This window comes from Botryllus schlosseri, chromosome 4, assembly GCF_051294905.1.
Source record: "Botryllus schlosseri isolate E-star chromosome 4, Bs_hap1, whole genome shotgun sequence".
NCBI lineage: Eukaryota > Metazoa > Chordata > Ascidiacea > Stolidobranchia > Styelidae > Botryllus > Botryllus schlosseri.
The window spans coordinates 20,893,573-20,921,376 of record NC_137239.1 but is presented as its reverse complement, the minus strand read 5'-3'; the positions used below and the strand labels follow the sequence as shown (position 1 = coordinate 20,921,376).

The following is a 27,804-nucleotide window of genomic DNA, read 5'->3' as shown; positions in this document are numbered from 1 at the left end:
TTATGAGCATGGTGGGAGCCAATAGTTTTAAATAGGCCCCAATATTTAGTTTGGTTTGACCATTAGAATTCAAAATTGCGCATGCCTATCCAAGCATGAGACATGACATTGAAATGTTATTATTGTTGATACACAGAAACGTCAACCGATGATATAGTTACGACAGAACCCGTCTCTACAATTCAATCAACAGGAGAAAATGACTTTTACACTACAGCTGAAGGTGTGACAGATCCTAGCACTGATGGTTATGAATCTACGACTGAGGTTGCGAGCAATGCAACATCTGCAACCTCCTCGGGAATTGTGACAGATCCCAGTACTGATGATTATGGAACCTCAACCGAGGTCGCAAGCAATGTTACATCAACAATCCCGTCCGAAAATGTTACAGATCTCAGTACTGAAGATTATGGAACCACAACCGAGGCTCCAAGCAATGTTACATCTACTACTCCCACCGAAAATGTTACAGACTCAAGTGCTGATGATTTTGGAACTACAATCGAGGTTGCAAACAATGTTACCTCCACAATGCCTCCAGCAAATGTTACAGATCCCAGCACTAATGAGTATGAAACCACAACTGCTGTTGCAAGCAATGCTACATCTGCAACCCCCTCCGAAAATGTTACAGATCCTACAGATGATTTTCGAACCACAACCGAGGTTGCAAGCAATGTTACATCTACAACCCCCTCGGAAAATGTTACGGGTCTCAGTACTGCTGAATATGAAACCACAACTGACGTTGCGAACAATGCTACATCAACCACTCCTTCAGCAAATGCAAGAAATATTCTGAATAATGATACGTCCACCACTGATGAAAGTGTGGCAGATCCAAGTACTGCTGAATATGAAACCACAACTGACCTTGCAAGCAATGTTACATCTACAACCCCCTCCGAAAATATCACAGATCTCAGTACTGATGAGTATGAAACCACAGCCGATGTTGCAAGCAATGTTACATCGACAACCCCCATCGAAAATGTTACAGATCCCAGTACTGATGATTATGGAACCACGACCGAAGTTGCAAGCAATGTTACATCTACAACCTCCTCCGAAAATATCACAGATCTCAGTACTGCTGAATATGAAACCACAACTGACCTTGCAAGCAATGTTACGTCTACAGCCTCTTCTGGAAATGCAAGGAATGTACCGAATAATGATACATCTACCACTGATGAAAGTGTGACAGATCAAAGTACTGCTGAATATGAAACCACAGCTGACTATGCGAGCAATGATACATCTACAACCCCTTCGGCAAGTGTTACAGATCCAAGTACTGATGAGTATGAAACCACAACTACTGTTGCAAGCAATGTTACATCGAGAACCCCCATCGAAAATGTTACAGATCCCAGTACTGATGATTATGGAACCACGACCGAAGTTGCACGCAATGTTACATCGACAACCCCCATCGAAAATGTTACAGATCGCAGTACTGATGATTATGGAACCACGACCGAAGTTGCAAGCAATGTTACATCTACAACCTCCTCCGAAAATATCACAGATCTCAGTACTGCTGAATATGAAACCACAACTGACCTTGCAACCAATGTTACATCTACAACCCCCTCCGAAAATGTTACATATCCTACTGATGATTTTGGAACCACAACCGAGGTTGCAAGCAATGCTACATCTACAACCCCCTCGGAAAATGTTACGGATCTCAGTACTGCTGAATATGAAACCCCAACTGACGCTGCAAACAATGTTACATCAACCACACCTTCAGATAATGCAAGAAATATTGTGAATAATGATGCGTCCACCACTGATGAAAGTGTGACAGATCCAAGTACTGCTGAATATGAAACCACAACTGACCTTGGAAGCAATGTTACATCTACAACCCCCTCCGAAAATGTTACAGATCCTACTGATGATTTTGAAACCACAACCGAGGTTGCAAGCAATGTTACATCTACAACCCCCTCCGAAAATATCACAGATCTCAGTACTACTGAATATGAAACCACATCTGACCTTGCAAGCAATGTTACATCTACAATCTCCTCCGAAAATATCACAGATCTCAGTACTGCTGAATATGAAACCACAACTGACCTTGCAAGCAATGTTACGTCTACAGCCTCTTCTGGAAATGCAAGGAATGTACCGAATAATGATACATCTACCACTGATGAAAGTGTGACAGATCAAAGTACTGCTGAATATGAAACCACAGCTGACTATGCGAGCAATGATACATCTACAACCCCTTCGGCAAGTGTTACAGATCCAAGTACTGATGAGTATGAAACCACAACTACTGTTGCAAGCAATGTTACATCGAGAACCCCCATCGAAAATGTTACAGATCCCAGTACTGATGATTATGGAACCACGACCGAAGTTGCACGCAATGTTACATCGACAACCCCCATCGAAAATGTTACAGATCGCAGTACTGATGATTATGGAACCACGACCGAAGTTGCAAGCAATGTTACATCTACAACCTCCTCCGAAAATATCACAGATCTCAGTACTGCTGAATATGAAACCACAACTGACCTTGCAAGCAATGTTACGTCTACAGCCTCTTCTGGAAATGCAAGGAATGTACCGAATAATGATACATCTACCACTGATGAAAGTGTGACAGATCAAAGTACTGCTGAATATGAAACCACAGCTGACTATGCGAGCAATGATACATCTACAACCCCTTCGGCAAGTGTTACAGATCCAAGTACTGATGAGTATGAAACCACAACTACTGTTGCAAGCAATGTTACATCGAGAACCCCCATCGAAAATGTTACAGATCCCAGTACTGATGATTATGGAACCACGACCGAAGTTGCACGCAATGTTACATCGACAACCCCCATCGAAAATGTTACAGATCGCAGAACTGATGATTATGGAACCACGACCGAAGTTGCAAGCAATGTTACATCTACAACCTCCTCCGAAAATATCACAGATCTCAGTACTGCTGAATATGAAACCACAACTGACCTTGCAAGCAATGTTACATCTACAATCTCCTCCGAAAATATCACAGATCTCAGTACTGCTGAATATGAAACCACAACTGACCTTGCAAGCAATGTTACGTCTACAGCCTCTTCTGGAAATGCAAGGAATGTTCCGAATAATGATACATCTACCACTGATGAAAGTGTGACAGATCAAAGTACTGCTGAATATGAAACCACAGCTGACTATGTGAGCAATGATACATCTACAACCCCTTCGGCAAGTGTTACAGCTCCCAGTACTGATGATTATGGAACCACGACCGAGGTTGCAAGCAATGTTACATCTACAACCCCTTCAGAAAATGCTATAGATCTCAGTACGGATGAATATGGGACCACAACTGATGTTGCCAGAAATGTAACTTCAACAGCGTCTTCTGGAAATGCAAGGAATATTCTGAATAATGATACCTCCACAACTGATGAAAGTGTGACAGATCCCAGTAATGTTATATCTACAACCCTTTCAGCAAATGTTACCGATCCCAGTGCTGATGAGTATGCAACCACATCTAATGTTGCAAGCAATGTAGCATCTACAACCCCCTCCGAAAATGTTACAGATCGCAATACTGATGATTATGGAACCACCACCGAGGTTGCAAGCAATGTAACATCTGCAACTGCTTCAGCAAATGTTACAGATCCTAATACTGGTGAGTATGAAACCACAACTGATCTTGCGAGCAATGTTACATCTACAACCCCCTCCGAAAATGTTACAGATCCCAATACTGATGATTACGGAACCACCACGGAGGTTGCAAGCAATGTTACATCTACAACCCCTTACGAAAACGTCACAGATCTCAGTACTGTTGAGTATGAACCCACAACTGACGTTGCAAGCAATGTTACATCAACCATCCCTTCAGCAAATGCAAGAAATATTCTGAACAATGATACGTCCACTACTGATGATGGTGTAACAGATCCAAGTACTGCTGAATATGAAACCACAACTGACCTTGCAAACAATGTTACAACTACTTCCCCCTCGGAATATGTTACAGATCCCAGTACTGGTGATTATAGAACCACCACCGAGGTTGCCAGCAATGTTACATCCACTACCCCTTCAGCAAATGTCACAGATCTCCGTACGGACGAATATGGAACCACAAGAGACATTGCCAGCAGTGTTACATCTACAACACCTTCGAAAAATGTTACAGATCTCAGTACGGATGAATATGGAACCACAACTGACGTTGCAAGCAATGTTACATCAACCACCCCTTCAGCAAATGCAAGGAATATTCTGAATAATGATACGTCCACTACTGATGTAAGTGTGACCGGTCCCAGTACTGATGATTATGAAACCACAACTGACGTTTCAAACTATGTTTCATCTATAATGCCTTCAGGAAATGTAACAGATCCCAGTACCAAAGATTATGAAACCACATCCGATGTTGCAAGCAATAGTTCACCAACAACTTTTGCCGGAAATGCTCCCAATGTTGCAAATAATTACACTTCCACAACAGACGCGGGAGTAACAGATTCCAATACTGATCATTATGAAACCACTACAAAAGTTTCAAACACTGTGAGATCAACCAGCTCTTCTGAAGTTCTGGGGAATTATGATCTAACAACTGATGGAAAATCCACAGAGACCAGTGGTGTGGTAGATACAAGCACTGATAATTATGAAACCTCAGCAGACGTTCGAAATACTGCTACATCAGCAACAACTTACGAAAATGCAATAGATGATAATGATAAGTCCACAATTGCTGGCAGTGTCACTGATTCTGGTGCTGACCATTCTTTAACGACCACAGACGCTTATGATGCAGTCGAAACTACTGTCCCCGCAGAAAAGCGCACAGATGCCACGACCGTTGCAAGTACGTCACCAAGCTCACTTGCCATAGCAACTTTAGGCAGCTCTACAACTGAGGCCGCTGGTCAATTCGGACTTCCTGATGAGAGGACCACAGACCTGACTACTGTTAGAAACCTGGGAAGTGAGGTAAATATTGCCACCATAATCAGTACGACAGCATCTGAAGGTGCGGTATCAAGTGATAGTCCTCTTTATGATTCTGTTACTGGATCTGATGAAACCACGCCAAACGTCCAAAATTCCTCTAGCTATCCTGATACAAATTCCCCCTATGTATCAAGAGAATCAAGTACTAACGAGGCCTCAATTTCACCGGTAAATGCTAATAGTGGGATCGCTTCTACCACAGAAGGTAACATGCAATTAATTACCACGGGAAACAGTGAGAAATCGAATTTTACAAGCTTGTTTGCATCCACCCCGGCTGCAAATTCTGTTACCGATGACTTGAATGCCATTCGGATCTTGGACAACAATGTTACTACTCCGAAAACCGAAGTTGATAATTATCAACATACCACATCAGATAGTACATCTCATGGGAATACTGCAAGATCTGCTGTAACAACTGCAAGTCCTTTGATTTCTGCATCTTCAAGTAGTGAGTTTACAGGCTATGAAATATTTGCTTTGTTTCAGTATGATGTACGAGAAAATTCTGTTTGTATGTCACGGTCATAAATTCCGCATTTAGTATGAGTAATGAGTATATATATTGTATAACGTGATTTCTAAATAAGGACACAAGCGGGATTAGAAAATTATTTTGGTTCAGGAACACTCATGGCCATTTCTAAATACACACACATCTGTAGCTGGTTACGTTTTGCAGAATAGCTAGGTATGCGAACGATAGATCGAATCACAAGAACAATATTACTGACAAGTGGCACCCACATTTCCTCTTAGTATTTGATACTTTTTCCTATATTACATATGCCACGAGGAAGAATCAGATACATCTATTACGATGAAAAATCAGCGGACTGCTTCACTACACTCTGTTAACTATGTTGATTGTTGAGGTTTGATAAGAAAAGATGAATGAAAATTGATGTGTAGGTAGATCCAATATAATATAGTATTCCAAGAATATTCATAATTGTCATGATAACTATCCCCTATTTATTGTGATTCCATATAGGAGCATCTATAATAATTGAGCTTCAAGAGAGTAGGTATGTATATGGTCTGTATTATACCTTTTTTCATAATTGCTTCATTTTCTAAAGCGGATTAACCAGGAATGAAGTTAAAAAACCTTTTTCTCAGTCAATTGAGATTGCATAATATTGATCATGGTGGTGTGGCCAGCCGTATATATTCCCTGTAGAATTTTATTCTTCAGTAAACATTCTATATTATTGTGCATGCATGATTTTTAATGTATTCCCACTAATAGGTCTCAGTGATGAATGTGAGTTGGAAACTCATAATTGCGACCCGGACGCTTCATGTAATGATACCGCTGATTCGTACGTCTGTACATGTAATACAGGCTTCTCTGGTAATGGGACATCATGTGAAGGTTGGTTTATTACTATCAAAGAGAATGTTAGGTTAGATAAACTAGTTGGAAATGTTACTATGTGTCGATAATATTGGAAGTTATTGTACTCACGCCAGTGGTTATTGGATTTCTTTCCCAAGGTAATTGATAATTTATGAATAAACATATAATATAATATATGTTAATTGCATTTAACATCACAAGTCCTTCAAAGGTTGCCATTTTTGAGATTGTAAACGCCTACATATAGGTGTAATCAATATAAAAATTCGGACTCTGTTAATTGCGCAGTACAGTATTATCATAATATAAATTTTATTCCGCTCGTGGCCCTGGAACTCCCACAATCAGCCTCGAATTTTTCTTTGTTATGGAGATTGGCATTGGGACGCAACAATGCTGTCTGTCGAAACGAGAGAGTAGCTCAAGAGAAAAAGAGCCAGACAGCATTGTTCGGCATTGTTGCGTCCCAATGCGAATCTCCATAACAATGAGAAATTCGAGGCTGATTGTGGGAGTTCCAGGGCCACAATCGGAATAAAATTTATATTTTCCTAATCAGTGCAGAGCCAGCTTTCGATTGATACCCGTTTTACCAATTTTAATGCTCGGCAAGCCGGTAAAAAATGACCGTCAAATTGCCTGTAGCCAAATGGAAATTGTGACGTGATACAATTTCATTGAGGCGTGAAATTTGCCTGTGTCGACACCATATAGGACACTATGGTATTATTATGGCAATGACTAGCAAATCTATCACGGAATAACACCGTGATGTGATTTAGTGCTTCTCAAAGTGGCCTATGTCGTCCACTAAGATTTGGGGCGAAAAAGTATTGAAGTAGAAGTAGTCTACAACCACAACTCCTAGTGGATACAACCTACTTGAATACTACAGAAAGTAGAAGGAAAACCTTATTGATGACATATTAGTCTTTAGGGGTGTAATAAAGATATGTTGAGCTTGATAAGGGCGCGATGAGTCAGAAGGGTTTGAGAACTACTGATGTAATCGGATGATATTTGAACTTGCTAATAACTAGGGCTGGGCAAAATCGAGTACCTGAGTGATTCGATTCTGAATCACGTATTATGCTTCGAGTCGAGTCGAGTATTCGAGTATCACTCATTATGACGTCACAACAGAATGTACTATGTCAAAGTTTAAACATGCACCTTTTAGGCCCTCACAAAGGACATAATGCCTTGTATCCGTTACAATAGAGATACTTTGGTATATTTTCGACCATACCGATTTCATTGCACTTCTTGACAATGTTGTGGGTTGATCATGACTTCGGAAATGTGTTATTTCCAGTAACGTTCGCAGCTTTGTACTATGTCTCGGATGCTGCGACACGCCCAATCAAGGTTTCAAGGCTCCCTCTGTAAAATAGTATCAAAACTATAATTCTCGTTAGCAAATTAACTGTCAGTTGCGAGGAGCGTATAATTTTAGTACTCCAGAAAATCGTCTTTTACTACTCGACTTGAATCATTAAAATTAATACTCGATTCAGATTCGAGTACTCGAACCAGCCGTAATAACTTCATCCAAACTTATTGTGTACATTTATGCATGTATTGATGTACACAGTATAATTTTCAATGCATAATCATTTCAGATATCGATGAGTGTGCAACTGGGACATCAAACTGTCATGATAATGCTGACTGTGAAAACATCAACGGGTCATTCGTGTGCAATTGTAAGACCGGATACTCTGGCGATGGGACATCATGCGAAGGTTACCTACAAAGAATGAATATATTTAAATTTTTCCATTTACTCAGGTAGCAGCTGTAGACAAGTTCAGCATCACTGTGATCTATCGCAATAACTTATTTTTCGAGAGGTTGAAACCACAACTGTACCAAAATCCAAAAGCTGTCATATATGTTTACTAGAAGTCGGCACAATTACATTTTTCTGTCATTCCTTAATAACATTTTGGCAACCAAATAAAATGTAAATTTGATGAGTCTCAAATATCCGAACATAGCTTGTAGGCTAAAAGAAGAGAATTTGTTCATCACAATTGTTATACACATCTCCAATAGAAAAAGAGAAGCATACTCATTTTACTGGATGATGGATTATTCTGCATCACCGTTGCCATTGATTAAGATGTGAATGGATAAGCCTACAGGTTCATACAAGTATCCTTGTTAATCTGTACTCACAGAAGATGGTAAAATCTTCTTTATTAGATATTTTGATGTAAATTTTGTCCTGCACTCTAATTGAACTACAACCATTGCTCCATTTCGAAATGGAATCCTAAAATGTATGGCCCGGTAACTGATTGTTAATCAAGCATTCATTCATCGTTGAATAACGCCAAAATTTGAAAATCCACTGGTGTGCTTGTATTTCACAAGAAATTTTCATGCTTGTCAATCCAGATATTGATGATTGTGCGACTGGGACCCATAATTGCTCAAGCAGTGCTAACTGCACTAACAACAACGGTTCATACTCATGTACCTGCAACAGTGGATACACTGGAGATGGAACCAATTGCACAGGTAAGGCTGTTTTCAAGATGGTCAACCCACTTTAAATGACGATTTTAGCAAAAACTATTGGAATTTTGAGCTTATTCTCAGTTAAATTGCTCGCTATTCCACATTATGAAACTATTTGAGAAATTGATCGGTAATTTATTTTTGCAAAGACATCAATGAGTGCTCTTCTGATGTGGATAATTGTCACATGAACGCCGATTGCAACAACAATGATGGATCCTTTTCATGCTCGTGCAAGGCCGGCTTTACCGGCAATGGTGTCAACTGCACAGGTTTTCTTCATGGATATATCAGTACAATATATGCTCAGTTCGTGCATGAGTGAACCTATTTTCAGATATTGATGACTGTACCGATGGATTGCATAATTGTGATGACAATGCCGAATGCAGCAATAATGATGGCGCATTCAATTGTACCTGTAAAATAGGTTATACCGGCAATGGAACTACATGCGCAGGTTCAGTATGGCATTTCAAATTTTAAATGGCGTCTGTAGGCAGGGGCATAGCCAGGGGGGTTCAAGGGTCGAACCGCCCTATTGAAACGCAAAACCCGTCCTTTTAATATGATCATTCTAACGCTTATATTCAGTTTCAATCCAATGAGTCTTATTATCAGTGTTGCGTGTGGCCAATTAGCTAGAATCGTGTTGCGAGATTCGTCTGTGCACAACGTAACGCGATCTCCCGTTAATATTGTTGCGAAACTCGGTCATTGATTGCCACGCACTAGGTAATTGTCGCTGGCCTGTTTATCGTGTCTCCAGCAAACCTGGTTCCTCTGCCTTGAAGAAGCGCATATGCAATAGGCCCAGTGCGCACTGTACCATCGCTTGCCTGCACAATCACATCTGCATTGGCCCGGTACGCACGATATCATCGCTGCCTACTCAATCGCATCTGCAACGGGCCTGGTAGGAAAGATATCATTGCTGAACTTACAATCGAGTCTCGGGCCTAGCGTGCTTTGGCTCCTATCATTCGATGGCTTGAAGACAATGCCGTTGAGTGTATGCTGATTAGTAGGGCGATTTTTTTTACGTAAAAACGAAAAATTTTGAACTAAAAAATTAAAATTTTGACATTTTTCCCCTAAAAAACTTGATTTTGACAAAATTTTGACCTCATGCATGCAAATTAGGTGTTTTCACACATAATGTAGGAATTGTACTACTTATCTTCATTTCTGGTGGAAACTGTCTGTCCTTACGAAGTAGTTTGGCCTGAAAAAACTTTTTTGACTACAAAACTGACAATCGAAATCTGGACCTATGAAGAATTCCAGTAGTTACATCACGCATTATGGCGGAAATAATTGAAATTTGTTGTAGTACAACGAAACTTCCCCACATTCTCGCATAGAAAGTGTCTGTCATAACTAAGTAGCTTGCCAAGAATGGAGAAAGCAGCAGTTGTTAGTTGGCAACACACCGTGTTGCTTCATTCTGACAATGTTGTCTACATCACAATTTTTCATAATGCGCTTCCTGATACAAGAACCAATGCCTTTGCCGTTTTGCTTCAGTTAGGATATTGCGATATGTCGAGCATAACACCATGTCAACCTATTTGTTTCATTTGATCATTTATGATTCACAATGAGCAGGCAATGGGCCGTTTACAATGTTAAGCCTATAATGTAGGCTACAAGCTGAAAAATGTCAAATGATAAGTTCACCGACAGTGAAAACATCTACAATAAAATGAAATGAAGGTTGCAAAGTTATTTTAACTTTTTAAACAGTATTGACAATTATATGACCCATCGCTACAAGTTTGACAAAATTTTGTCTTATTTTGACATGTAGAAAAAATCGCCCTACTGATTAGTGATTGGGATGAAAAGACTAAAGAGAGGCATCGCCTAAGTGAATGACATCCAATGTTTGCAAACAGACTTCAACATGCTTTACTGATTTCCACTAACACTCAAACATAATGATTAGAACAGATGTGTCAAACATACGGCCCATGGGGTGCATTCGGCCCGCCAGACGATATCATCCGGCCCGCGAAACAACTCCGAGTAGATTGAAAAAATGCGTTTATTATCCAGCCCATGTTGATATGTTGAGTTTGATAAGTGGGCGATGCAATTGGATGATATTTGCACTTGCTAATAATTTCATCCTAGCTCATTGTAGGCCTCTATGCATGTGTTGATGCATAAAATATAATATATTACACAATCATTTCAGATATCAATGAGTGCGCCACTGGGACATCAAACTGTCATGATAATGCTGACTGTGAAAACATCAACGGGTCATTCGTGTGTACTTGTAAGGCCGGATATTCTGGTGATGGGACGTCATGCGAAGGTTACCTACAAAGAATATAATATAATTAAATTTTCCTAATTACTCAGGCGGCAGTTGTAGACAATTTCAGCATGATGGTGATCTATCGCAATAACTTATTTATCTGGAGGTTGAAATCACAATTGTACTACAATTTCAATGCTGTCATATTGGTTTACTAGAAGAAGTTTTCACAATTACATCATTTCAGTCATTCCTTAATAACATTTTGGCAGCCAAATACAGTGTCAATTTGATGAGTCTCAAATATCCTAACATAGTTTGCATGATAAAAGTAGAGAATTTACTCAGCACAATTGTTACATACAGTTATTTAAAACATGTTCGCATTAAAATACACCTCTCCAATAGAAAAAAACGAAGCATACTCATCTTACTGGATGATCTATTATATATGAAATGTACCGTACTTCATCACGGTCACCAGGGATTTGCGGAATTCGATTGGGCCTACAGGTTTATGCCAGTGTTATTTTTACTTTGTACTTACAGGAGATGTTGAAATTCTTGATTCTGAACCTTGAACATGTTTCTTTTAGTAGTTTTTTGATGTCAAATTTGTCATGTCCGCTTATCAAACTACCACTATGGCTCCATTTCGAAATAGAATCCTAAAATGAATGGCCCGGTAACTGATCGTTAATCAAGCATTCATTCATCGTTGAATTATCCCAAAATGTGAAAATAAACCAGTGTGCTTGGTATTTCATGGGAAATTTTCATGTTTTTTAATCCAGATATTGATGATTGTACGACTGGGACCCATGATTGCTCAAGCAGTGCTAACTGTACTAACAGCAACGGTTCATACTCATGCACATGCAGCAGTGGATACACTGGAGATGGAACCAATTGCACAGGTAATATGTTAAAGGCTGTTTTCAAGATGTGCATCCCACTTTAAACTTGCTACTACATTTGGATCACCATTTTAGTAGAACTTTTGGAGTTTTGAGCTTTTTCCAGTGAAAAGATATTCAATCATGCTATAGCTCATAGAGAATCAACTAGGAAATATGATTTGGTTTCTCAGTTGAATTGCTCACTATTCCTCATTAGAAAGCAATTAGAAAAATTGATCAGTAATGTATTTTTACCAAGACATCAATGAGTGCTCTTCCGGTGTGGAGAATTGTCACATGAATGCCGATTGCAACAACAATGATGGATCCTTTTCATGCTCGTGCAAGGCTGGCTATACTGGCAATGGTGTCAACTGCACAGGTTTTCTTCATGGAGATATCAGTACAACATATGCTCAGTTGTTGCATTTGTGAACCTATTTTCAGATATTGATGACTGTACTGATGGATTTCATGATTGTGATGACAATGCTGAATGCAGCAATAATGATGGTGCATTCAATTGTTCATGTAAAACAGGTTATACCGGCAATGGAACTACATGCTCAGGTACATTATTGCTGGCATTTCAAATTGTAACTGACGTCTATAGGTCTATAAACGAATGGTGAAGCCTAATCTAATACATCAAAATAGATATTCTAACAATTTACTTGTGCAGATATCAATGAATGCACTACGGAGATACATGACTGTGATGCGAATGCGAGCTGTAATAATACCGAAGGGTCTTACACATGCTCCTGCCAGTCTGGATTTACTGGGAATGGGATGAATTGCACAGGTTTCGTTACATATTATGTTAATTTTCCTGCTTTTTCTGACGATTTTGTTTGAATCGATTTCATTCGATACTTTTGTGTGACCTCCAATCTTAGACATCATATCATTTTTACAGTGACTCAGTAAATAAAACTTGGATTCTCATAGTCATTCACATTAGTCCATATATTATATTCTATTTTGTAGGCTATTTAAACCTTGAAAGAAAGTGTCATGGCAACCTGGAGACAAACGTTTTTCTTTAATGTCCAGGTATAATTATTCTGTGGATATTTTTGTAATTTTGATGTACACTCTCAATAACAATTTGAAATCATTCAAATTCAGTCATCCAAAGTAAAGGACGTAAATGCTTTCAAGTTTATTTGTATCATTTAGACATCGATGAATGCACTGCTGGGACGCACAATTGTGACATCAATGCAGAATGTAGCAACAACGAAGGAGCATTCTCATGTTCTTGTAAAACAGGCTATACCGGGAACGGAACTACTTGTTCAGGTACATTGATGTTGATATTAGAAATCAAATTCATCTATTAATTGTTCGGTGCATGCCCGTATAAGTGGCCCGTATCGTTGGTAATACAGGTTTTATGTTAAAAAAGCAACATTTCTGTCAATGGTTATTTTACTTTTTTATAAGCCTTTCACAAGCTTTCTAACTCAGAGGCACAGAAGCCACAAGAGCTTAGCCGCCTCCACATGCCTAGTTTTCAGTTGTTACATTCTATGATATCTTCAAGTTTATGATGCATGAAATATATTTAAATTTTCGCAATATATATGGTTCGAATTTACTTCCGCAGATATTGATGAATGCACTGGTGAGACCCACAATTGTAATGTTAATGCCTCTTGCACCAACAATGATGGGTCCTACACATGCTCTTGCGATACTGGCTTCACTGGAAATGGGATTACATGCTCAGGTACATTGACGTTTCAAGTCTAGCAAGGCATAGTCACCTTGAAATCTTCAATGCTGGCGCAGGTGCAAATGCCACTCGCCGGACCCCTTATTTGATAATACCCTTATTACTACTGTGCAACAAAATTCAAATTTATGTCAATACCAATGGGTTTTGCAGGTACTACCAGGATGAAAAGCGCATTGTAATGCGCGAATACTACCGTTTCGAACCTCGAGCTGAAATATATTAAAAGTATAATTCTGGGAATGCGAAATAATGCAGCATAAAATTTGTGTTAACTCATGACTTTTGATTGTTTCACTTTAATTACTTCAGCTGGTACGTGACGTTTTTTCACACACCCCTATTCTAGAGATGGCTGAAAGTTTAGGTAATCCTCGAAATATCTGCATTTTTAAAGTGTGTGAGGTCATGATTGACATTCGTCGACTTTCCTTTGTCATATAGTCTTGGTCTTAAGCCAGGTAGGTGTCTGATCTCAAAGACTACTCCAAGTCGTTTCGGCAGCTTCTTATCTTTCATTGTATCACAGTCTTGTGATGTTTTGAAACGATGGAATTTTACGAATAAACTTGAAAGACTTAATCTTATAGAGTTTTAGTATCGTACATTTTCTATCGTTATTGCATAATTCTGTTTCAGATGTCGATGAATGTGTTGACGAGTCACATGACTGCAATGAACATGCTGACTGTAGTAACAGCGTTGGGTCCTTTTCGTGCGCCTGTAGTGTCGGATTTACAGGGAATGGTCTCACATGTTCAGGTTTGACTATGCCTGTTTGTTGTGTATGAGAGCCAAATCTGATATTGAAGCACAGCCATGACCCAGGGGGCTTCTCTTTGTTTGATAGGGGGATGGTAGCCTGGTTGTAGTCCAGCCTATATGCCAATAACTATAAAGTCATGTTATTTTGGCTGATTAGGCTCATATTTGTTAATGGTTATGGTGAAAAATGATAAAACTGTCTGTCTGTCCCTATAACAAGAAAAATAGAAACCAGTATTATTTTGTGCATACGGAATCGAGTTGCGATTTTTTGGTGACTCGACTTGACTAGAGTCAGTTTTGAAATGCGTAAAATGACTTGAGTCAAAATTATAAAATTTCAATGGACTTGTGATTCGGAACGTTGTGACAACCCTGTTGCATAGACTACCCGCCCATTCCTGATTTGTTGTAGGAAATTAAGAGATTGCTTTGAAATATCTTGACTCGAGAAAAAATTTCTCCTCTTCATTTGTGCCAAGATATAATCTATTTTCGCTGTTTCAGACATCAATGAATGTACGACGGATCTTCACAACTGCGATAGCAAGGCAGATTGCAGAAACACAAATGGCTCGTTTTCATGCACTTGTATGGCCGGATACACTGGGGATGGAGTGACATGTGAAGGTCCTGACTTTTTACATTACTTATTATTTTGGGACATTTCTTACAAATGAGCACGATGTATTCGGAAAAATGTCAAGGCTGTGTATTCTCAATTTGTGATAATTATAAGTTGAGGAATGTCCACAGACACAGTTTAATCTTGGCTATAATGGATTATATGATCTCTGAAACTACTCGGCTAGAAGGATAAATCTATTACTGTAAACATCACTCTTGGATTTTGTGATTGCAATGATCGATCAATTGTTGGGAAAGATATTTTTATTTCTAAATGATGAATTGATGCTCATTTGATGTGATTAAAGATGATATTGTGCAAATGTTTTTCTTCAATGTGTTAAGTAACAACTGCGATGCTGAGATGCACAATTGCGGTGTCAATGCCAATTGCTGTATTAGCAATGGGCGATTCCCATTCTCAACTGGTATACTCCTGCTATAGTAAATGCATCAATAGATAACCTTAACTTAAGTCGATGCTCTTACCTTGAGTTGATTCCAATTAGATACAAATTATCGCACGCCGCCACTTTAATTTTCAAAGTCTATATCCACATTTACTGACATTGGCTGTTGATTAGAGTGGGTGAACCTGGTAATAAGATTATAGTTTTGTTTGCTACAACTTATGAAAATTATCAGTAGAAAACCTATTAAATTGTTTGCTTACGTTCATACTGGGAAAACCAGTTGTTTATAATAATGAAGTAATCGCACTATGGCCATGTACCATAATGAGCACAATATGATTTTCATATTGGAATTGTACTTCAACAGATATTGATGAATGTGCTGACCAGACGGATGATTGTGACAGCAATGCAAATTGCACTAACAGTAATGGCTCATTCATCTGCTCTTGTAAAATGGGATTCTCTGGCAATGGAATCAGCTGTTCAGGTACTGTTTTTGAATATAGCAATTCCTTGAGTGTATTGAAGATGGATCACATCCTTGGTTTCACATAACACACATGTCAAATTTCTGATGATGTCAAAATATTGTCAAATTATAAAATTTGTACTTGAGTGCCTTTTATCAAGTACAATGAAATGGAGTACATCTCAAGATTTAGCTGCTGTTGTGTTAGCGGAGTGAAGACTAGCCATACCAACTGACACAGTTCTATGTGAAGGTAACCGATCCTTCTGACAAGATTACCTCAATAGCTTTGACTTGGTCCACTATGACGGCAATACGTATGTAAAATACCAAACTCATCTTCACCAGTAGATGTCTTTAGTTAACACATACCATCAATATTATACATCCCAATGAATAGGAAAGGGAGACGGCTTGGTTTCATCTTTTTTATTTTGTCCAACTTGATTGCAATACGGGTACCTAATTCCGCTGCTGAACACCATGAATCTTTTGCAAAATATAAATTTGACAGATATATCCCAACACTGCAATATGTACATTACATATGTATAGGACAGGAGGAATATTGTTAATTACCTACTAAACTGTGTTAAAGATTTTGAAGGTTTTATCCAGATCAAGTTTGTGTCAATTTATGTTGAACTTCATTTCTTTGTTCAGATATTGACGAGTGTGCGACTAACATGGCAGACTGTCACAGTGAGGCAAACTGCACTAACAACGAAGGATCATTTGTTTGCTCTTGCAAGACGGGCTATACTGGAAATGGGTCGTATTGTGAAGGTAATCACTCTGTCATACTTTCTGCATCGGTACTCGCGTATATGACATACATAATTTCGGTCAATTTATAGCAATTATTACAACGAACACGCTTTTCCTTTAGTTTGATGTGTAAGTGAGTTTTTCTGTAATAGAAGACACTTAGAAATCATCCACCTTTATGCAATTTCTATACATAAAAGAGATTGATGGGATATTTATCATTATCCTCACCGATATCTGGCTTCTAAAATCATAGGATTAACTGGAACCTTAAAAACCTATAAATCATATTGCTATAAATAAGTTTATAATGCCAACTCCAAAATAATTTTATTCGTATGATTATTAATCAGTTGTTTTTATTTACAGCTTTATGATGTATATGTCCATGGCAACTCAACAAAGTGAAACATAGTTTAGAAAAACATCTTACTACACACATATGGGAGTATTTAATTCAATGATGGAGCAATGTATAATGTTTCACAAGCCCAAACGGAGCACTCCAAGACCCGCAATATGAAGATACCCCATTTTTTACCATTAGTCTCAAGTCACTGGGGAAATTAACGCTAACATTTCTTTACATTATAATGAGAGCGATACACAAACCGGAAAAAACGTTTCTTTATTGGGTATACTTGTAACTGCGGACTCCTTTCTTTTTTAAGTATCTCTCACCTCTCTTGTTGAGGAAGAATGTATAATTGCCTTCAATGATTTAGAATTCTATTCTTTATTTAGACCTTGATGAATGTGCGGCGGCGTCTGACAATTGCAATGATGATGCGAACTGTACTAATACTGTTGGCTCATTTTCATGCGCCTGCCAATCAGGATATACCGGAGACGGACAGTCCTGCACAGGTCACATGTCTTTCTATTTCAGTACACCATCTCATCTCATGATTTTTTAAATCTTCAGTTGACTTGTACCCAATATGTGTCGTTTAAAGTGTATCCAAAGATCCAGTCACCAGCCGACGAGCTCTGGCTATTACTTACTGATCAACTTCTACTGATAGCCGTTGATATCGTGTTACGGCGGCATTTTTGAACTGAATCACAGATTTTGACGAATGCCAATTGGAGATCGATGACTGCGAGCAAAATTCGACATGCAGCAACACAAAAGGATCTTTCACCTGTCTTTGCAAGGAAGGTTTTACCGGAAATGGGTTCAAATGCTTTGGTAAGTATGCTCTCAGTGTGACACTACACACTCATGGTATGCATATGTACAGAACGTGTGTATGTCTATCATGAGTGGGTGTATATGCCTCTTTCCTATAGATCCTTATGCTGCTGGTGTAATCATTATATCTGTTCCTACTATTTGGTGGATTGTAATATTCACGTACGATGTACACATTTCACGTTATCTAGTGCAGAGGTTCCCATTCTGTGGGACATGAGCCTTTTTCAGGATGGCCATCAAAATTTCTGTATAATACTTTTATCATCTCTTTGTCTACTTCTTTTTACGTCACTATACAAAAGATATAAATTGAAATTTAAGCTGTAAGAACAGACGGCAACTAAATAGGTTGAGCTTTAAGAAAGATAGTTTGACTTATTTTGGGCGAAAGTAAGCAGCACGCTCCCTAAACTTCATGCAATTGTCATGACATTGCATGCAGTTACTTTTGAAGATAAGTCATCATAGTGTCTTGGATATTCAATATGTCATGCGGCTCGTGAATTCTACCACAAAACATAGTCTAATCAAAAACAAGCTCATATCATTTTATCATTCCAAGTACTGGTTACCGTATGAACCAGCTCATTAATTATAATGCTTTTTCTTAATTTTTTCAAGAGGTTTAAATATAGGAGGGCCACATTGATTTTTCAAAGGGGGCCACGGTGTGAAAAAGGTTGAGAACCCCTGATCTAGTACAACCATTCTGAATTAAGAACGGTCCATTCCTTGGCACATGGTATTCCCAGACACCAAATTCCCATTTTAAATTACCTATATAAAACTGCAAATTATTTGAAAAGACTAGCAACAACCTTCCGTTTGTTTGTGTTTGACCAGGGACCATGCTTGAGAACCTCCTGTAAAATTGCTCAATGCATTTTCACAATTTCTTAAACTCAGATATTGACGAATGCGCTCTGGGCCTGCACTCATGCCATGCAAATGCAGACTGCACTAACAATGTCGGATCGTTTTCATGCGCTTGTAAAACCGGTTTCAGCGGAGACGGCTTTACATGCGAAGGTAAGTTACTCTGCAACATTGATGATTTTCCGAAAATAGTCGGAGCTATTCTATCAACTCAAATGGACCTATCGTGCACAACTTACAATAATATTTATATCTCGAACTCGTTTTCAAATGCCGGTATTGCGGTGACAGCGTGTTACCGAAGATCTGTTGCTTCATTTTTTTACATCTAATTCTATCATGACATTTTACGAAATCTGTTGTTATCTTCAATAGAAGTATACTTTTTATGAAGTTCGCAATTACGATTGGAAAAAACGCATGTTGACGTCATTGAATTACTAAGAAGTACAGTAATATTTGTTCGGTCAGCAATCCATAATTCACATGATAAAAGCTAATTGCATCAATGATTATATCTAAAAATACTTCGACCAGCCAGAAAATATCGGATAATGACCGCATACAACCAAATTATGTGGACTAGGCTTTGTTTTGCTGCCCAATTTAGATAAAAATCAAACTGCGACATATATTCAGACATTGATGAATGCGCGTCAGAAGAAACAAATGATTGCAGCTTACCACCGGCCGGCGTCTGCACCAATGAGCCTGGAGCATTCACATGCTCATGCGGTGAAGGCTATGAAGGAGACGGAAAGAATTGTTTATGTATGAATATGCTGTTCTATGTGTTAGGATTTTGGCTTGATCATCTGTTTGGAATATTACTTTCAGTCATAGAAACTCCCGAGTTGCAGGACATTGCAAGAAGAGAGAGGTCGGCGCGATTGGAAATAATGTCAGATTTGAGACACCAAGAGTATGAGGTATGGCGTGAGTGAATTCATAGACCTACTTGCTGTTTGTCAAGTTATGTTCTATGCCTTTGTGGAAGAGATGAGCAGATTTAATATTTGCAAGCCCTGCTTTTTGTTTCCAATATAGATTGAATTGTTGGACACCAGTGGATCGGTCTTACAAAATATTCCGTACACCGAGGCTGATATCAATCTGGTTGTAAATGTACGTGACCTGACTCCCAACACAACATACAATGCCAGAGCCAGAATCGTGCGACTGAGGAATGGTTACACTGTCGTTTCAGAATGGAGTGTCGAGATTTCCTTCCAGACAGGTATTTTTGTATGAATTTTTACTGCACACATGAATATTTAGAAATAATCAGTGTTTAGGGTACCAAAGACAGATACTTTTTCATTAAAAATGAACTGCACTGGCGTGAAAACTGTTATGTATTACAGAATCATTCATACCACAACTATAACTAACATTTATACTGAATTCAAAAGATTTATACTGTTCCCAACGTCTTCTTTTTGATTCGTCAATTTTGATGTAGGGGTTGCCACAGAGCAGCAGTGATCCATATTATAGTATGACTAAAGTTCTATACAGTATGCCCTTCTTTCCAAAACCCTATTCATCTTCCCTGACTAGGGACCAGACATGGAATATATTTTTGTTCGTTGCCGATTATGCGATTTGATACTGGGTCTGTAGATTGCCAGTGCTCTAACCACTGACATATGGTGGTTGTCATGCTGTTTTCAACATTAAAATACTATTCCGGACAGTAAAATGGTTATTTCGATGAAATCAATTTTTTTCGGCTCTATACTTTACTGACATATTCCTCAACTGTATTCACTTGGTGATATTATTTGAACATGTGTCAGGTTTGAGATATAAGATATAGTTATATGTTGTTGGTTAATAAGTAAAGTATACAAAGCAATATTATCATTTACATTACTTTTACTTTCGCGCATCACAGTCGAGTTGACATGAGGTCAGTTATACTGGCCACCATTCTCTTCTCAAGTACATGTAATTATTATTTACTAATTCACTAATCTAAATTCACTGGAACAATTAGATTTTCTCTTCCTTTCATCGTGCATTAATGTTTTCACAGAGCCTGTGAAGACACCGTGTAACTTGGCTGCGCAGAGACCTTTTGAGCCAGCATTCAACGACCTCAGCAGTCCACTGTCGATAGCTTTCACCGACCAGCTCATCCTTGTCATCACAGGAGAGAAACTTTTCATCATCAGAATTCGCATTGTGATGCTGCTGTAAATGAGAATTGCGTCGAGTAGCGTATAATTAAATGACAAATAATGTTTTATTTGCAGTCCTGGCAGCACCATTGCAGTTTCTGAGATAGAAACAGATCCGCAGGTGAACGAAACTTTAGATTCGAGTCCGATTTCAAATCCGAATTACACGCTGACCGTTGGTAAGTGAATTTCTGAATGAAATCTGTTGCTGTACGCTACGCTGTTGCTACTGATTTGAGTCAATTGAAAATATTTTAGTGAGTGAATTAAAAGTATGAAGTTATTCCTCGCTGCAATTTTCAAGTATGATGCTATAATTAGCAATCTTTTATGGTATCTGTATGCCAAATTTAAATTCGGAGAGGGGAAAAGATCTTGCATTAACACAATTATTGCTAGTTGATTATTTGAAAAATGAGAATTAAATCATTGAAATATCATTACACAAATCTGATGGAAAAACGGTCGGTATCGGTAATAACATGTTTTAACATGAACCAACTACACAAACACATTGTTGCTTCTTGCTGATTTTACATTGTCTCATCATGCCCAGCTTGGGAGAATTTGGTTCCTGTGTATGACCCCGTTGAATGGTTAGCCTTCGTTGCAATTGTAAGTCATCTTGCAATTGTCATACCGTCTTATAATTATATATATATATATATCCAATATACATATAGTATTTGGAAAACGTGCTATGATGTTGTGACGTTTTCATGTTCACACACGTCGATGTTATTCTATAATAGTGCCGCAAGAAGTTGATGCCCCACCAGAAAATCTGACCGTCTCAGACGTTACAACGTCCAGCTTTACCCTAAACTGGGACTCGGACACTGATGCCGTATCTTATGAAGTCAAAGGTACTCAATGATTTTACTACTTTGTGGAATTTATAATTGGATGCATCTGCATAATAAATGTATTTGCTTCAGTGGATTATCTGAACGCGTCTTTGAGTTTGACCGCCAATCAAACAATGATTGTGGTGAAAGATTTGCCATCAAACACAGCTATCGTTACTTATGTACGGGCGGTCATCAAGGAAAATGGAACATACCGATTTTCCAACGTGTCTGAAGAGGTCACATTCACTACAGGTATGGAAAAATGCTTTTTTATGCCATCAGAGTCACATACTATTATAAAATGATCAAAATTACAAACATACCTCAACTTTCCGCAATTTGATGCACTTGATAACTTCAATAACTTCTTAACCTCGGTATCAAAAGTGCATAAGTACGACGCACGTCCACATTGTCCAACTACCATATGGTAGACAAAAAAGATCATTGCTCTATCAAATATGCCGGACGGGATTTGTCGAACAGCATCTCGCCGGCTCTCCGACAGTCATCGAGCTTGTCCATTGTCCACATTCAAGTCGAAATACAAACATTTCCCACTGAATAAATACTAGTTAGCCCTCTAGTTTACCGGAGCACAACCTGACATATCGATCTCGCCTTCTTACACATGTCATATTTTTTTTCACCAGTCCTTTTATATTATCTTCTTTAACTTGTCATTCAGTGTGCAATGTGCATGCCTCCTTTTTTACATCGCCTAGGCCAGGTGGGTGTCTGATTTCGAAAACTACTCGAAGTCGTTTCGACACCATCCTATCTTTCATTGTAACACAGTCTTTTGGTGTATTGAAATGGTGAAATTTTGAGCAATAAATTGAATTGAATTGAATTGGGTCTTTGCTACCTAATTTCAAAACAAGTAACTTATGAATACCATCAAGGTTTGGTACTTATCTAAAGATATACCATCTATTTTTCAGCATTACAGCACTCGTGTAGGTCTCACAAAGAACGATCAAATATTTGAATCATTGCTTCCTGGCGGTAGATAGTCTCAGACACCCTTACGCCATATAACTATGTAACTACGTGAGCTTCTTCTCTGCAAACATATCAAAATCCATAAACAGTCTAAAAATCAATCATCAGTCAGCAATTTCTGCTCTATCAATTTGACATCAGCAGAATCAGTGGCTGCATTGATCTCCTCTGTTCAAATGTCGCAATGGAAATCAGATCTACGTCTTTTTGCGTTGCGGTGAACCCACACATCTTCCATGCATTTCTTCATGATGAAATAGACCGTTTATTGCTACAGTTTCGTGTTGTTCAAAATTTCTATCATACCTTTTTATGTTTTTGTCGATATATGACAAAGATCGAATCAAACAAAGGACAGTTCTAGAAGTCTAACTGCAATACCTTCTGTTTAACAGTGGCAGAGGGGCCGAAAAATTTGAAGGTATCTGTCTTGAACGGGAGCTGTCTCACAGTGAAATTCGACGCTGTTCCAACCGCAAACGAATACTACATTCAAATATCTGGTGACGGTTACGCCGACCTGATGACTGTGTCGTCAATTAACCAAGTCAACGGCACCATATCGCAAAGACTCGATAAACTGACTCCGGAGACTTCTTACGATTTCATCGTTTCGGCAAATGTTGGAGGACGGAACAGCACGGATTCTCGGACAAATGCGACTACAGGTAACATTTTAGAAATGCTCGAATCTGTTTATCAACTCTCGATATCCACTCAGGCAGCAAAAGAGATATTTGTTTTTAATTATTGTGCAACGGTATACGCTCAAGTTCTAATAAATCAGCAGTTATATTATTTTCATCCGCTCAAGACACACAATTTGCAATGCCATAGAAAGGGTTGATTTTTATAAGATTTGTCCTTATTTTGAACGACGTCTTGTAAACCTACATTGTCCTTATTTGTAGGATATATCTTTATCCTTTGACTTGCATCCATATTTTCGGTAAAAGTGATGCTGTGATTAGGACTCGTCAATAGTGATCACAAACTTAGGATGAAATATTAATTGAAATCATCTCAAATAAAGCTATTGATGGCAGAATTTCCTGTTCAAAACATTCAATGCTTTATTGTCAATCATCAAAACTGCGTCCAGATTTTTGGTTTTTATTTTTGGATCGGTATTAGATCCCCTTTTCTTTCATCTGCTTGCCGTAAATACGTATATGAGACACATGACGAGTTGGACACTGTGAAATTGAATTTGAAACTTATGAAGTTGTTTTATTTTCACAGGTCCAGCCACGGTCAGCGGCGTGTCAATATACAACGTGACTACGTCTGGATTCAATGTGGAATTTGACGCCGTTGTTATTACTCCGGAAATCGCAACTACATACATTGTTAAATACACCTCCGAAGCTGGAACACAAGAAATCCCCACATCGAATGCAGATACATTCATACCCGCGCCGAATCCTATAACGAACCGCTACAATGTGACTGTCGCTTACAAAACCACCAAGATGTCTCTGTATTCCTCGGCCATCGATTCAAGTATATTGATTCTAATGTTATTATCGCAACGCAGTCTGAAGATAAGTCTGTTTCAGAAATTTGGAGCGTTGGTTCCGTGACTACAACCACTTTCGCGTTATCCTGGAATGCTTACAAGAGTGCTGCTGCATATGATGTAACGTTGGATGGCACATCTTTGGGAGAACAGGTAAGGCGCTATATTGAAACCTTGGGTGAAGACGATTTTGAATTTCAAATCTCAAAACGTTTAATTGGAACAGTTAATCGGAGTGGATATTGGACATGTCTAGGGACATGATATCAAATTAATTTTGGATTCAGATCTGAATTCGAAACTCTAGAACAGGAAATGTTTTATAAGTCAATAAATCCAAATATTATCGTGACAAATTAAATTTCAGAAAAATCCTAACTCGATTCTGTCTAGTAACATTTACATAGAATAACAGAAAATGAAATGATTTTTCTTGTGATTTTATTGTGAATTAATGAAATACTTTAAGCATGAATTCATGATCTAACATAATCCTCCAAACTTCTAATTTTAAAATTATTTGTACTCGAAATATTCCAAAAGTGGAAGTAAATACCAGGGTATGAGTAATTTAATGAACCGAATTCATCTTCATCTTCTCGATCTTAGGTAATATCAAACTACCATTAGTATTCCCATATGATTCAACATACAGCCAATTTTGTGCGTTATTCGCACACAATTCTCTGTGTGTAACAAAAACCAAATTTTAATACTAGATTTTCATCAAAAATTTCATGTGTACATTATTGTGGCCTTTCATTAACAGACCACTACATCTACCGTGATCGAATCACTTGTCCCTGGATCTGAATACCTGGTTCGAGTATCAGCTGGTGGGAAGAACCTGTTTACACTGCCGCAACTAACGTGTAAGTCTCAATTATCAAATCAATCACCAGGGCTTTGGGACGGCATCCATAAAATCCTTTTTTCACGTTTTTTATAATATTTAATTGAACTAGCGGTAATAACAGATTTATGGTTATAGGTCTAATGCTTATCCAAAATAAAATCTTAAATGTAGACTTGAAGGTTGAATTATATTCTGAAATGACAATCCAAAAGTTTAAAAAATGTGTCCGAATGTCGAATCCGCTGTACTGATTCAAATTGACAAAATTCGTAATTAGTCCTACAACAAACCCAGTAACAGTAAAATGAGAATCTAGAAAGATGACCAACACAATAAATTCTCTCAATTACCTTCTCTGTCAAATTTTTATGAAACACCTATCTCCCCTTTTTAGCCCTCTCGTAAAAAAGGGGACAAAACCTCAAGACGGTAGCAAGTACAAATGGTCGAAATCAGAGATGGTCAGAAACAAAGTGGCCTACTTCTACGTTTAGTTACTGAAGTGGTTACTCCTACTTCTACCAGACCGTTTCCGGCCGATAGGCAGAACTAGGCCTAGAGTGCTTTCTTTTTTTACCTACTTGGATATCTCTTCTTCTACTTGTACTTGTGTAGAAATCTACAAGGATACTTCTACTTCTGCTTGCGTACCAGCTCCGGTCATGATTGATTTTCCGATTACACAGTCAATCCTGTTTTTCGTTCCAGGTCCGCCACCTGTCACCAGCGCGGTATGTGGCCCGGCAAGCGCGACTTGCATCGGAGTCAATTTCACGTCGGCTCAGGACAATTTCAAGATCAGCGTTGTCGGCGAGAGGGTCGTGGACAGAAATGTCACCGAGACACAGATCTGCGATTTGGTATCTGGCTCGTCGTACTCGGTCGAGATCAAAGCTGTTAATTCACAGTGCGAAAGCTCAGTTGTTACCATTAGCAACTGCCTAACCGGTGAGAGGAATGTTTCCGTTGTTAGCAAGAGGCCTATTTACGGAATGATCACTATTCCACTTCCGTTTTACGTCTATGTTGGAAATACAAATAAAATTCATGCCTTCAGTTTTTATAAAGAAACATCTGCTATGGTAAATAGAAAAATAGAATACATCAAATGAATATTTTCCAATCACCCACACTGGATGTGAAAATGCAGCTAGATGTGATCAATATGTCCATATTTTATTGCCAGTCTTGACATGAAGCGTTTTTAGAGCGTCTTGGAGGTAGAGAACTTCAATATACAATTGAACATTATATTCATATTGAAATGAACCCGGATATTTTCGACTGACACTCGTCAGGGGCAATCGTCAGTAACTAGTAGAAAATTGGAAAGAACATTGTACATCAACAATCGATAACAAAGCATTTGTGCTGACCGTGAATAAATGCTAATTTTGAGTGGTGTGCGGCCCGCGAACTGGGTTTCTAATTTAGCATGGTATGGTACGTTTGGGGCAAGGTTAAGCTGGATAAGATAATGGGTCATCATAACTTTAAAATTACCAAAATATTTATAAGCAGACATGTTTCCTGGTGTGCCCCTGTTTTGTTCAAATCGTGCAAAAGTCCTTTAAGATTTAGTCAATTAACTTTGTCAATTTAAAAATTGCGTCCAATCTGCAAACAAATCAATAACCCAGGAGATGGCTGGTGATTATGCCTACATATATACACAGGCAGATAAAGCATCAGAAACGAATCCAGCCTTGCTAGATTTCCCAGTCTTATTAACATGGTAAAGGAGCTAGTCTGACCAATCATATTTATCAAATTTATTGGAAATATGGTGCTTCACGATAATGATATATCGGTATGATATAACAACTGATGAATTTTAGCTATCATGAATACGATACAACTCATCTGTAATCTAAATTACTTAAGATGTTGACGAATGCCAAGGAAATAATAATAATTGTGATTCCAACGCTGCCTGCGTGAATACTATTGGAAGTTATGAATGCAACTGCAACACTGGATATACTGGAAACGGAGAGTCTTGCACAGGTTTGAGTCTTTATCATTTATTCAACGAATATAAATGTTTAAAAAATTGAAAGTGGTTTTAGTGCAGGCTTCCATCACTTTTACGCGCGGTATAGTCATAAGAACGGCATGGAATAGCCCCTGTACCACAACGTCTGAATATATCTTCAAAGATTGTACATTAGGGCGGTTCCAAAACGACTTTTTTAAATTGTACTGACTACTTGATAAAATTGGTATGTTACCTAAAAATGCACACCAATTTTGGTGCAATTCCAACCTATAGAGACATTGCTATAAGATAAAAAAAGGTGTTGCCCATATTTAATGAAAATAAATAGATAAATTCTTCAAATTTCACTGGCTACCCTATGAAATTTTAGAAGTGTCTGAAAAAAACGATGCACAAAAAATTTGGCGCAATTCTAACCAGTACAAGCAAAGTTATTGGATTTTGTATCGTTC

At 38.3% G+C, this 27,804-nt stretch overlaps 1 protein-coding gene across 13 annotated transcripts in view; it reads left to right on the top strand.

The window, feature by feature from the left end:
* LOC145437362 (uncharacterized) overlaps positions 1-27,804 on the top strand; it is a 93,719-nt gene that overhangs the window by 18,201 nt on the left and 47,714 nt on the right. For 3 of the 13 annotated variants that reach the window (XM_080314569.1, XM_080314574.1, XM_080314579.1), the window contains 33 exons: positions 137-5,476; positions 6,278-6,403; positions 8,011-8,133; positions 8,792-8,914; positions 9,064-9,186; positions 9,252-9,374; positions 11,115-11,237; positions 11,975-12,097; positions 12,339-12,461; positions 12,527-12,649; positions 12,762-12,884; positions 13,262-13,384; positions 13,692-13,814; positions 14,460-14,582; positions 15,093-15,215; positions 15,993-16,115; positions 16,761-16,883; positions 17,610-17,732; positions 17,935-18,057; positions 18,970-19,092; positions 19,579-19,710; positions 19,777-19,868; positions 19,987-20,176; positions 20,978-21,137; positions 21,198-21,301; positions 21,875-21,988; positions 22,061-22,225; positions 23,374-23,646; positions 24,221-24,481; positions 24,538-24,650; positions 25,267-25,369; positions 26,062-26,301; positions 27,238-27,360. In XM_080314569.1, the coding sequence (XP_080170695.1) occupies positions 137-5,476; positions 6,278-6,403; positions 8,011-8,133; positions 8,792-8,914; positions 9,064-9,186; positions 9,252-9,374; positions 11,115-11,237; positions 11,975-12,097; positions 12,339-12,461; positions 12,527-12,649; positions 12,762-12,884; positions 13,262-13,384; positions 13,692-13,814; positions 14,460-14,582; positions 15,093-15,215; positions 15,993-16,115; positions 16,761-16,883; positions 17,610-17,732; positions 17,935-18,057; positions 18,970-19,092; positions 19,579-19,710; positions 19,777-19,868; positions 19,987-20,176; positions 20,978-21,137; positions 21,198-21,301; positions 21,875-21,988; positions 22,061-22,225; positions 23,374-23,646; positions 24,221-24,481; positions 24,538-24,650; positions 25,267-25,369; positions 26,062-26,301; positions 27,238-27,360 (9,750 nt within the window). The remainder of the gene's footprint in view (positions 1-136; positions 5,477-6,277; positions 6,404-8,010; positions 8,134-8,791; positions 8,915-9,063; positions 9,187-9,251; positions 9,375-11,114; positions 11,238-11,974; positions 12,098-12,338; positions 12,462-12,526; positions 12,650-12,761; positions 12,885-13,261; positions 13,385-13,691; positions 13,815-14,459; positions 14,583-15,092; positions 15,216-15,992; positions 16,116-16,760; positions 16,884-17,609; positions 17,733-17,934; positions 18,058-18,969; positions 19,093-19,578; positions 19,711-19,776; positions 19,869-19,986; positions 20,177-20,977; positions 21,138-21,197; positions 21,302-21,874; positions 21,989-22,060; positions 22,226-23,373; positions 23,647-24,220; positions 24,482-24,537; positions 24,651-25,266; positions 25,370-26,061; positions 26,302-27,237; positions 27,361-27,804) is intronic. The other 10 variants (XM_080314570.1, XM_080314578.1, XM_080314571.1 and 7 more) reach the window with 10 other exon arrangements.